The 12,920-nt window shown below is 42.0% G+C and overlaps 1 protein-coding gene across 1 annotated transcript; it reads left to right on the top strand.

Moving 5' to 3' along the window:
• Positions 1-4,325: 4,325 nt before the first annotated feature.
• Positions 4,326-12,746, top strand: LACTB (lactamase beta). The gene is made up of 6 exons (XM_084214106.1): positions 4,326-4,578; positions 5,496-5,562; positions 7,249-7,439; positions 7,784-8,126; positions 9,429-9,594; positions 9,840-12,746. Exons 1-6 carry the CDS (start codon positions 4,333-4,335, stop codon positions 10,381-10,383), a joined length of 1,557 nt encoding a protein of 518 aa, XP_084070232.1. The 5' UTR covers positions 4,326-4,332; the 3' UTR covers positions 10,384-12,746.
• The last annotated feature ends 174 nt before the right edge of the window (positions 12,747-12,920 follow it).

The raw sequence follows: 12,920 nt of genomic DNA, 5'->3' as shown, positions 1-12,920 counted from the left end.
CATCCTGTTTTTTTAGGAACTGTGTCAGACTGCATGCAGCTTCTGAAACTAAGGCAGTAACAGTTGGCACAATAAAACTTGCATATTCTATTTGATTGAAAGTATATAATGCCCAGATGATACATCCTGAGTACACAGGAAAATTAAGTAAATTAAGCAGAGCTGATAATAAACGTGTTGATCTCACTGTCTGAAGACCCACTGCTTTTAATCCTGCTCTTTCCCTTGGTTCTCTTGTAAGATATCTTACATGCTTAAAGATTTGTTCCTGACTAATGTTTCTCAGCTGACCTTATGGAAAAGACTCAAACCAACCCAAACAACTTGGAGAAGATTTAAATGTTAAACTCGAGCTGTGAGTATGCCCTTCTTTCTGTACCTTTAGGGAGGTCGTGCCTGGGTTTGTGGCTGGCTCTGACTGTCCTAGCACAGAATGTTACAGGTGCAGATTGGCAGTGCAGCTCTGTTACTGCAGCGCTACACACACTGAGATCAGGCAGCTCTTACCTTACTCGACAAATAATAATACTCTGAGGACTGCTGTACTGAGCAAGACCAAACAAAAAAATGTATGTGGGTGAGGAGACTCTAATAACTGAGATCAGTAACTCTGGGACAACCAGGGAAGCTCCCACAGCAGTGGAACCACTCCCTTTGCTAGCAACTGGTTAAATGGGTGAGGGCTTTTACTGCCATCTACTGTGCAAATGCTTTAAGCCAGAGGGAAATAAAAATTCTGTCTCTTGGTTTTCAAATAAATTAAATTACTTCTGAAAAGAGAGAGAAAGCAGAGCTTGAGTTCTCTCTACATCTAATATTCTCTTTAATTTTTATTTTCTTTTCTAATTCAGAAATAATTTGGGTCTTTTATTTCCTTCCTGTGCTGAGAGTAGAATCACCAGGTTTGATCAAGGTAGTTGTTATCCCTGCACTCTTTGCATTTTCCATCAACATGAATTTTCCACATATCTATGTATACACAGATAGTATTTTTAATTGCTGTTTTCCTATTTTTCTTCATTTTATCTAGTACAAATATAAATTACAGTCCTTTTTGACAGCTTTAGCTCTTCTCTGTTAATTATATTCCATTAGATTCAACACTTTTAGATCCAGAAATCTTTATAGAAGTTAGTCTTTAATTATTGGAATCCAGCTGGAATAATGGCAATCCATTGGATTAATGGACCATTTCATTGTTTCACAATAAATCCAAAAAAGAAAAAAAAAGAGTTTTCTTACACTACTACTTTCTTCAGTTTTAAGAGCCCTTTCCTGCACATTCATCCTGCAAGTTTCAATCTGGGTCTGGGCAGTTACAAATATTTAATAATATGAAAGAGCAGAGATGGTTTCATGATTTCAGGTCTGCCCAGCCCCTTTATCAGGGAAATACTAATACTGATCACTTTTTTTCTGTCTTTCAAACCCCACATATTGTTAAAAACTTTACCCATTTTTTTCAATGGAAGGGGTGTGTCACTGCAGAGTTTGTCAGAGAACTAGAAAAGCAAATGAGATCATCATAGGAAAAAATAATGTGATCAAAGTCCAGACCTACAAGAAGGAACAGCCATAATAACATCTGTTATTATTGCTGAGACATCAGAATCCACTAAAGCATTTGCAGAAATGCAGGAGGACTGAAAGAAGTGATGATGTTGTTTTCAAAATTCCTGATTTCTTTTTTTGCCCCAAGAGTTATGTTTTAGGAAACGTTGATGAAGCCTCACAATTTGCAAAGGCCTGATGTTTCCACAAACTGGTGACCATGAGCAGCAGAGTGAGCATATTGTACCTTTTGCTGGTGGGCTACAGCACTGCAGAACAGCACAACAGCTGCCACCCACCTTCCTGTGGTTCCCCAGCTCACATCATCACAGCGTTATGAAAAAAACAGTGAATGCTGTGGCATTCAACTGAGGAGCAAGGTAACTTTGTTTGAAGATCTTGTGTTATTGAGCATTTGGTGTTTGTCTTAGAGGCTCTAAAACCTTAAGGGATTTTTGGTGGTGAGACTTCAGAACTGGGCCTAAGTGGAGGAGAGTGAGCACAGCCCTGCCTTGTGAGAGACCCATTGTCTCACACCATTCCTTATCATCTGAAAAAGGCATATCTCAACACAAATCCAGCAAGTATAGCAGAGCAGGAGAAAAATCAGCTCATTTAGTACTAAACCAACCATGTGGAGATTTTTCCACCATGCCAGAGGAGTCTCCAGATTGACTTTTCTGGTTATGTTACATAAAGAAGATGGATTACAGCTGAGGCTCTGTGCCTGTACTTCTGAGTCACTGATGGACAAGAATAGAAGAAAAATTTTTGTGAAATTAGAATTGGATCAGCCTAGTGCTTGCTGTCCTCATTTTCTATTGCTATCAGTAGAAAAAGAGTAGAAAATCCTCAAAACATCCTAAGCCTGATACCTCAATTCACAGTTAGCAAACCCAGCAGTTTAGAGGAAAATAAAACAGATAACAATAGGCCAGGTTGTGCTACTGGACTTACCACAAAGCTCTTCATTAAGGCAATCAGAGAAAATTGGCAAGCTCTATTTCTGGCCCATTCAAAAGTGTGATGTCAAAGAGTGTTCATGCTGAGCAGGTTAATGTAGGAATGCAGGGAATCCTGCTGCAAAATGCTTCCAGAGATAGTTTAACACCGTGAAAATGAGTTACAAGAAAGTAAATAAATCATCTTGTACCAGTTGGGTATGAGGCTGTACTGTGATAAGCAATGGAGTTTTATTGAGAAAATACTAATGAGCAATAAATGCCTGCAGTGGAAGGGGTAGCATCTGGTCTGCATTTGACTTCACACATGAAAGCTATTTGGCCTGACTTTCTGCCAAATCCTGCCATTTTTGAGATCATCATTTACACTGATGATGTAAATGATTGTCTTCATCAGACATGGAGAAAATTGAAATCCCTAGGTTAGCATCTAAAAGAAGTGAGCCACACTTGTAAGCACAAGTGGGGAGTCTGTCCTTCTAGAACTCTCCATCTGCCAGCTGTGCCATCCACACTTTTCTAGGCTGAAACCTGACACTGCAGCTGGTGCTGGAAGATTCAGCTTCTGTAAGAAATTCCTGACAAACCTTGTTCAAATATGGTCATCTTGCAGTTAAGAGGTTTTATCTGGGTGTTAGCCTAGCTTGCTGTACTTTTGCCTGACATATGTTTAGCAGCAGGCTTTTTTCATTTGATTCTGCAAACATTTGCTGGGGAGTGCAGAATTAAGAAATTATTTTGTGGCTTGAAGTATTTTCCACCTTCTCAACTTTTTTCTTATGCATCAGAGCAATGAAAGTGTTGGTTAACACCAGGTTATTTTGTCAGGGCCACATTGGTGCTGGTAGGAGTTACAACCTCACCTCCATCAGGAGGAGGAGTGGTGCTGAGCCTGCTTCAAAAATCTTTCTTTTCAAATAAGTCTTTGGGGAGGATTCACAAGGATTTGGCTCATTTTGCCAAATACCACCTGTGGACACAGCTGGTGGCTTTTGGTGGTTAATGAAAGGAACCAGCTCTAAGTCCCCTGTACTTGCTGCTGGTGAGGCCTCCTCTCAAGTGCTGTGTCCAGTTGTGTGCCCTTCAAGACAAGACACTGAGGTGCTGCAGTGGGTCCAAAGAAGCACAATGGAGATAGGGAAAGGTCTGGAGCACAAGTCTGATGAGATGAGGGAGTTGGGGGTGTTTAGCCTGGAGGAAAGGGGATTCTGGGGAGACCTTATTGCCCTCTAGAACTCCCTACGCCGGGAGACTGCAGCCAGCTGGGGGTCGGACTTTACTTCCACACCACAAATGGTAGGATGAGAGGACACAGTCTTAAACTATGCCAGGGTGGCACAGTTAGGATGGGCATTAGGAAGAATTTTTTCACTGAAAGAGTGAAATCGGAATGGGCTGACCGGGAAGGTGTTGGGAGTCGCCGACCCTGGAGGTGTCCAAGGAAAGGCTGGACGCTGCACTTGGTGCCGCGGTCCAGTTGATGGGAGGTGTTCGGTCACGGGCTGGGCTCGCTGGTCTCAGAGGTCTTTTCCAACCTCATCGTTCCCGTGGATCCGCTTCTCTCCCTGGCCGGCCGGTCGTGCCGAGCCCCGGGGAAGCGGCCCGAGCGCCGTGTGTGCCGCTGGCGGAGCGAGCGCGTCTGCAGCCCGCGGTGCACGAAGGCGGGCGAGCCGCCGCAGGCCCTGCCGGAGCCCGTCCCGCCGGAGCCCGTCCCGCGCCGCGGCCGCGCCGCTCCGTGAGGCGGCGGCGCTCGATGCGCTCGGGGCTCGGCCCGGCGAGGCGGTGCCTGTGGCCCGGCGGTGCCATGTCCGCCCCGGCCATGGCGGGCCTGGCGCGGGCCCTGCGGCGGGCGGCGGCTCCCGGGCGGCTCCCCCCGGCCCGCAGAGGGGGTGGCGGGGCCGCGGCGCGGCCCTGGGGCTGGGGGCTGGCGCTGGGGCTGGCGCTGGGGGTTCGGGCGGCGCCGGCGGGAGACGAGTCGGAGAGCGGGAGGGAGGAGAAGCCGTCGCCGCCGCGGGGCTTCGGCGCGGCCGTGGAGAGGAGCAGGGACCTGGTGCGGAGGATCAAGGTGCTGAGGGGGGGGAACCGCTGGAGGCTGTCGGGGCTGGCGCAGCTTAGGCCAGCTCGATACAGGGGGATTCGGAAGTGTGGCACAGGATGGGGCATCTGAGAACGAGGGGGGCCTTAAAGGCTGTGGGAAGAGAGGCAGGAGCCATCCGAGGGGACTTGGTTCAGCCTGGAGGAGAGACCTCACTGCGGGCTGCAGCTTCGTCGTGAGGGGAAGGGCAGGGACAGGCACTGATCTCTGCGTTTCTGTGGCTAGGGAATACCAGGAAATTATGTCAGGAGAAGTTTAGGTGGGTATTAGGAAAAGTTTTTTACTTTGAGGGTGGTCAGGCAGTGAGCAGGCTCCCCAGGTAAGTGGTCCCGGCTCGCAGGCCTGACAGAGCTCCAGGAGTGTTTGAACCAGGCTCTCAGGCACTGGCTGGGATCGTTGGAGCTCTCCTGTGCACGGCCAGGAGTTGGTCTCTAAGATCCTTGTGGGTCCATTCCGACTTGGGATGTTCTGTGATTCTGTTTAAAAAGCACCTTGTAGTTACTGCAAAAAATCCAGCTGAAGCTTTTTTGAAATCTTGCCTGCCAGTAGGTGATGCAGTTTGCCGGTAGCATATTGACTGTCGTGTTTTGTTTCTCTTGCATGTTCCATTCAGTAATTTAATTGAATTATTAAAGCAAAAATATTACATTGCTATTCTTATTAGATATGTTTTTCCCAATAGCTGAGTTAAAATGTCAGCTTGGCAAAAGCAGTTTGTACCAGTTCAACCAAACTAGTACATAACAAAATTACAACTATAATTTGACAACAATACTCAAGTTTATTTGTAGGGGTTTTGTTGCTTTTTCAGTTCAAGGGCTTGGGAGGAGGTGTTTTTTAATTTAAATATCCTTCTAAATATCTTCTGTCCATTTTGTTTTTTGCAGGATGAAGCAGGAATCCCTGGTATATTAGTTGGAGTTTCTGTAGATGGAAAGGAAGTCTGGTCAGAAGGTTAGTATGTGGGAACAGTAGCTGTGCATACTGTCAAGAACTGATGAACATCTAAAAAATGAGCAATTCAGACAAGCTAATCAGGCTGGGATTTTGTCTACTTGATGTCCCATCTCTAGACAGTAGCCAGAAATGGGTGCTTAGGGAGTATCAAATGACACCTTCCTTGGTAAACTTCAATCATTTCCAGGAATTGATAATTTGTTAACTTCCAGAATACACTAACCTGTCTCAATAGTTAGCTTGGAGAACCTTTCTTCCATTAATTATTCAGATTAACCTTTGAATGTACTCAGGGCATAGAGCTGTACATTGGTCTGGTAGCACTGTATGTAGGAGATAAAAACTGTTCTCTCCACAGGAACTTCCTTAGTAGTCAAAGGAATAAGGGCTCACATTTAGTGACCTGTCTCCTGTTTGTGGGCTGAGGTGTAGCTTTACTGAGAAGGTACTGGGATTTAACAGGTGTAATCCTTTCAGAAATTGCAATTGTCTTTTCTGGTTACACAGGGTGTAGAGTGTGTTAGTCTCATATCACGTAGACCTTTGATGTTTAAAAAAACACTATCAAAATGTGTATCTGTTCTCAGAAACGTTTTCATGAGTTTCAAAACACTCACTTCTGGGTTGTTTGGGTCTCCTCCTCCCTTCTCTATGGGGGGCAAAGTAGGAACAGGTGTAAGTTGTTTGTATTCTGTGACCACAGTACTGAAGCTGTTTTCTTGCTGATGGGAATGGTGTGGGGTTAGAAGGTGCTCTCACTGGGGGGAACATCATCTGCATTAACAAGCACCAGGCACTTGAGTAGCAACTATATAAGAGAAAGGGTCTTGGGCAAATGGCATGTCATCTGTTTTATTTCTTGTACTTTGTAAAGGTTTGGGGTTTTTCCCTGAGCAGTTCATTGTTAGACTGCAGTTTTATATAGACAGAGGTGTGTTGCTTGCAGGACTTTCTTGCACTGCAAACTACAAATATGTCATTGCTGCATTTCCTTGCTTTTATGCTGCAACATCACTTGCACTTTCTTCAAACCTCTCTCAAACTGAAGACTTGATAATGCCTTATTGATTCCAGTTCCTGATACCGCTCTTGTGGGTTGGTTACATAGGAAAACACTGTTACAGAAACTGTTAAGCTGTATTTTAGATGAAGTCATGCTGAGTGATATTGAAACATAGTAACACCTGGGTTCTGTGAAACCTTACAGCTTAGGCAATTGGATTTGTGAGGGATTTCCTCTCTCAGTTTCTGTATTGATACAATAAGACCCTTTACTGCCTCCACCATTAATTTGGAGCAGTAAAAGGAGTGTTTATGACTGTTGGTCAGTTATTTTACAGTCTAGATTTTGGTGTCTTTGGGTTTTTTATGCTGCAAATTTGACCTCAGGAGTGTAAATTTTGGCTTAATCTTTAATCTCATTTATCATTATATTTGTTGTAGTCTTAATGGGCAATTTGAGATGCCATTGTCTAATCCAATGGGTTCTGATCACCTGCTACTACTACAGTAAAATGTTATTGACTGAACTAAAGCAGGGGCTGGGATAGTCCAATGCTTCATATCCCAGTTTGGCTGAAGGAAAAATATTTTAAAGAGCCAGTAAATCTAATTCATTGCATGTAATGAATTCAGCATGTCTCTGTGCAAAGGACTCAGCAGAGTGTTTTTATTTCCTGGCAGGTTTGGGCTATGCTGATGTGGAGAACCGTGTGGTGTGCAAGCCAGAGACCGTCATGCGCATCGCCAGCATCAGCAAGTGTCTCACAATGATGGCTGTTGCTAAACTGTGGGAAGAGGGGAAACTGGATTTAGATGCTCCAGTGCAGAAATATGTCCCTGAATTTCCAGAAAAGGTCTACGAGGGTGAAAAGGTATGTAATTGTTTATTGGTAAGAGTTTTTTAAAATTTTTATTCCTGTCACTACATAGCTATCTGTGTACAGGTGCCCAATCTGGACCTATTCCTACAAAACACTCAAAATCATTTAGACAAGTACTGATGTTTCTTGCTCAAAAAAGCAAATTTGGATCTTCACTTTTATGTCAAGTGTGTAGTGTCCCCATATATACTTTTTTTTTTCAATACTGTGTTTAATATGTGATATTTAAAAGTTCTTGCACTTTTGTCTCTTCTTTGTCATGGTGAATTTTACTTTTTTGGTGATTTATTGTTTGTCTTTTAATGAAGAGAGCTCACACTATCCTCTCCACCTAGGTCACTATTACCACAAGACAGTTAGTTTCACACTTGAGTGGGATTCGTCACTATGAAAAAGATATTACAAAAGTAAAAGAAGAAAAGGAAAAGACAAACAGAGCACTTAAGCAAACAAAATCCCATCAGGATAAAGAAAAAGGAAAAGAAGATAAATGGACTGAAAACACTGGTGGTGTCAAACAGAAGAAAGAACATGATAGTGAGACAAAGAGCCGAAATTCAAAGCCTGGCAGGAATGACAAGGAGTTTGAACAAGAGGAGTATTATTTGAAGGAAAAATTTGAAAGTGTGATTGAGTCACTGAAGATATTTAAAAATGATCCCTTATTCTTTAAACCAGGTGAGTTTCTATTAATGTAGACCAAAATATGCTCTTCTGGTGAGAGTTTTGTTTCAAATAGTTTTAATGAAATAATGATAATTGAGTCCAGGGAAGAGTGTTTGTGTGGGGGTTTTGGTTTGTTCTGCTTCCCTTTCTTTTTTCTTCACATGCCCCATTAAAAGCTCATCAGAGAAGTATTTGGTCTGTTCTGCACAAACCATCTGGTCATGTAATATTTATGGAGAAGACTTTTCTCCCAGGAGCAATAAGTAATGCAGTAAGTGCTCTGAAACATACCAGTTAGTGGATTTATAAATGCTAAAGAAGAAGATAATTCTGGTGACAAATTTGTATCTACAAAGTATTTTGTAAGCAAATACCAACTTGCTGTAGTCATATTCTGGGTCTTCTAGATAGGAACTAAAAAGCAAAATATTTTACTGAGACACTAAATCAGACCTCAAAAAAAACAACTTTAAAAACCCCCATAGAATCACAGAATTACTGAAGTAATTTATTTTTGGGGTTATTTAAATTAGGTCTAGAGAGGACTTTGAGGAACTTCAGCTGTAAGTTTTAAATGAGTTAGGTTAAAGTAAAGTATATGCATTGTTGATAAACAGTAAATTATGTGAATTTAAGAGGAGAGGGGTAGAAAGAGGGAGAAGTTAAACAATATCTTGGAGAGCTCTAGGAACCCCTTCAAGTAAGAGATCTGTCTCAAATGTAGGCACTTTAGTAGTTGCTCAATATGCAATTGTTTCATAGTAGGCATTAACACAAGGATGAGATTTTTAAAAATGAAACATCGTTGTGTAAATAAATTCAGTTGTCTTAAATCATATGCATGCTTGTGTTCATATAATCTTTTGGGATATCTAGAACTAGAAACACTGTGCTAAAAGTGATGAATACCCTTGAAAAATGTGAGTACTGCTGTTGTTTTCTTTTCTCCAGGGTATGGACACACAAACAAGTCACAGTAGCTGAGCATCTCTTAAGCAGTAATTTTATGGCTTGTGTCAGCTTTCCAAATCCAGACATCCTTGTTAGACCTGATGTGGTAAATCTCCTGGAAAGGATGTTAAATGTCAGTGTTGACACCTTGGCATGAAACCTGAGTGTACATAGAGATCTCTGGGAGATTTTAGTGCTGTTCTCTTAGTAGGATGTGTGCTGCAGGACAGAATTTCCTAGGCCTAGGATTAACAATGGTTGATCATGAATTGCTGTACATGGTTTTATTTGCACATATGATTCCATTTAAGTATCGTGTAATTAACCTGGGTTTTTTTCCCTTTCTCACTGTGTTTCTTCAAGGTAGTCAGTTCTTGTACTCAACATATGGCTTTACTCTCTTAAGTGCTGTTGTGGAGAGAGCTTCAGGACAAAAATTTACAGATTATATGCTGAAAATGTTTCGTGATTTGGATATGCTGTCAACTGTCCTAGATGACAATGAAGCAATGATATATAACAGAGCAAGGTAAACAGGGCTGATAACTCTTCTTTTTCCACAAGTGTTGCTCTTTCTATTTTAATTAAGACAGCTGAATTAAGAATGTGTGATTTTTCTGCAATAAATATATTTTAAAAATGTGTTTTAAAAACCCTCTAAATGCTCACGAGAACAAGCTAATACATGCTCAGTTTGCTCTTTTAAGGTAGGCCAGCTTAAAATCATTGTGCATATTCCATGAGAATGCCAAATTGAATTTTCTTGCATTTTAGGTGTTACATTTACAACAAAAAGGGACGGCTGGTAAATGCACCATATGTGGACAACTCTTACAAGTGGGCTGGTGGTGGCTTCCTGTCATCAGTAGGTGACCTCCTGAAATTTGGAAATGCCTTGTTGTACAGTTATCAAGCTGGACAATTTAAAAACAAAAATGGCAAACTTCTTCCAGGGTACCTCAAGCCAAGCACAGTTGCAATGATGTGGACTCCAGTGCCAAAAACAGAAGTGTCGTGGGACAGGGATGGTAAATACGCCATGGCTTGGGCTGTGGTAGAGAAAAACCAACAGTGTGGCTGCTGCAGACAGCAGAGACACTATGCATCTCACACTGGGGGTGCTGTGGGGGCCAGCAGTGTCCTCCTCATTCTGCCTGAAGAGCTGGACCCTGAAGCTGTGGGTACTTGGCCAGTGGCACCCCCGAGAGGGGTCATTGTCACAATTATCTGTAATATGCAATCGGTTTCACTCAACAGCACTGCCTTAAAGATCGCCAGGGAATTCGATAGAGAGAAACAGGGACAATGTGTGGGCTGAAAGGGATCTGTGGGACTGAACTCACTGTACTGAAAAACAAAGGGAGAAGGGTGTAATTGGACTTCAGGTTCACTAGGAATATGGGAAGAAAAAGCATAAATAATTCACTTAATTAACCTCTGCTAGTGGTGCTAAACTTATGTCTAACTGGAATTCATCTCTCAGGGAAGTTCCTTACTTACAGAAAATGAGAATGTAACAGTCAAAGGTGACTTTCTGTAGTACCTGTGTAAATGATCATTATATTAGCAGGTTATTTTTACCAACTAGTGAAACACTTGACCAAGATAAAAGAATTGCCTTTTTTTTGCACTAAGTACAAATTACCTACCTTGAATGTTAAACTTTTGAAAAATTTCACATCTTCATTTGAGCACACAAATATGTTAGTTATTCTCACAGTTCCAGTCTGCCAAAACTATTCAGTATTACTTTTTAAAGAAAAATTGTGTCACCATTGCTTTTTGTTTTCACATGCCACTTCCCTTACTTACTTAAAAAACCAACAAAACCCAAACCTTGAAGCTACCTCCAGAATGCAGATTAACATCTGAAGCAGGCTTTTATCAGAGCTATGGATTAAGAACTAGAAAATAATTACTTTAAAGCAATGTAAGTAAAATTCCTTTTTGTTTTTTAGATATTCTCTCATCTATTTTTATTAGATACACAGAATGTGTGGAATTAGTTTCCTGTGCAATAAAGGTATTATTTCTAGAGTCAAATCCACCCAACTAGCACAATGTGGCAAGCTGGAAACTGTCCCATTGTTTTTGAGTGATATACACTTGGTAGCCAGAAATGGCACTGTATTCTGTAGCCTAGATACTCCCTTGTAAACAGGAATTAGGAATTCAAATAGCTCAATACAGCTCAAAGCCTATTCTTGAAGCCAGGAGTAGAAGTCTCACCAACCAAACACAGCTATGGCAGGTGGAGCACAGCTCAAAGTGCTGCATCCAGGGGTGGGGACTCCACCACCTCCGTGGGCAGCTCCTTCCAATGCCTCATCATCCTTTCTGTGAAGAAATTTCTTCCTGTTGTCCAACCTGAACCTCACCTGGGGCAGCTTGAGGCCATGTCCTCTTGTCCTTTCACTTGTTCCCTGTGAGAAGAGGCCAATCCCCCCAGCCTCCAGCTTCCTGTCAGGGAGCTGTAGAGAGTGATAAGGTCACCCAGGCTCCTTCAGCTTCTGGTCAGACTTGTGCTCCAGACCTTTTCCCCAGAGAAAGAAAGAATGTCCACTGCCTTTCCCTGGACATGCTCCAGCTCCTCAATGCCTTTCTTGAAGTGAGGGGCCCAGAGCTGGATGCAGGACTAGAGGTGTGAGATTTTCTAATCCTCAATTTCACAATGGGAATAAAGTAGCATCTGAAGTGTCCATTTTATGTATTTCACAATGGCATGGAAGATCTCTGTCATCTCAAAGATTTACCCCCACCTCACTTCCCCTGCAGTTACATTAGACAGTACTTCCAGGCTGAGACAAAACAGAAGTATCTTTAGGAAAGGTTTCAATACTTCCTTTCCTGCACTGCTTAGCAGCTCTGCTGCTCTGAATTTAAGGAGCAAGGTGTCTTGGTTAGCAGCTAGCAGAAGATAGCCCTACCTGCCTCTTTCCCAAATTAATGCTTTTAGTGTTATCCTCCTAGTTGTTACCTGCCCTGTGATGATACAGCATGCTGCCAGCTCTGTTCCCACTATGCCTATGGTAATATTTATTACCCAAGACCAAGAAACCAGAAAATTTAGTATTTTGAGGGGTCAGTGTTTTACCTATATTTTTTAATTGGAGCTAATAAGACTGCTTTAGTATATTCTTCATAAATACAATCATTATTGTACCTTAAAAATGGTTTGGTTGGGGTTTCTGGCCCACTCACCAAAATTTCACTTTTTTAATCATTATTAATTTATTGTCTTTTTCTCAAGAGTATCCAATCATTTAATCTTCTAGCACCTGGAACAAAATGGGTCCCTGACAGTCTCTGCTTGGGTATTAAATTAATCATGAGTTCTTATCTTTTAGGGTAGAGAAGGCAGAGATATGAGAGACTAGGAATCGATCTGGCCTTAGCATATGTATTCAGGTCACAATTAATATTGCTACTTTGATCTTTGCTCTAAAACCAGTAATTTGATGGGCTGGCATTGTAGGTGGGAAACTAACTAGACTATGTCTGGTCAATTACGAGCAGCTTTCATGAAAAACTTACCTGTGAGTGAACCTTTGTTGTGAGTGGCACTGACATAAACCCCAACTTTTCTTAGAAGGCACGTGTATTCCATTGGTACACCTGTTTCTGTATCAAACACCTCCTTCTGCATATGGTAATTATATGTTTGCTGTTCGAAATAACAGAAATAAAACTTACCTTGCAAATGCAACCAATTGTATTATCAGGTTTTGGGTTTATTTTATTGACTAGACACGTACAAGTTTTCAAAGTCATAAAAAGAATACTAGCTAATCAGAAAATTCCAATAATAATTAGCTCACCAAGACACCTGATATTTTTAAGGAGCTGTTGATACAT

Source organism: Fringilla coelebs (genome assembly GCF_963513975.1).
Source record: "Fringilla coelebs genome assembly, chromosome: 12".
Taxonomy (NCBI): Eukaryota; Metazoa; Chordata; class Aves; order Passeriformes; family Fringillidae; genus Fringilla; species Fringilla coelebs.
This window is presented reverse-complemented; position numbering and strand designations above follow the sequence as displayed.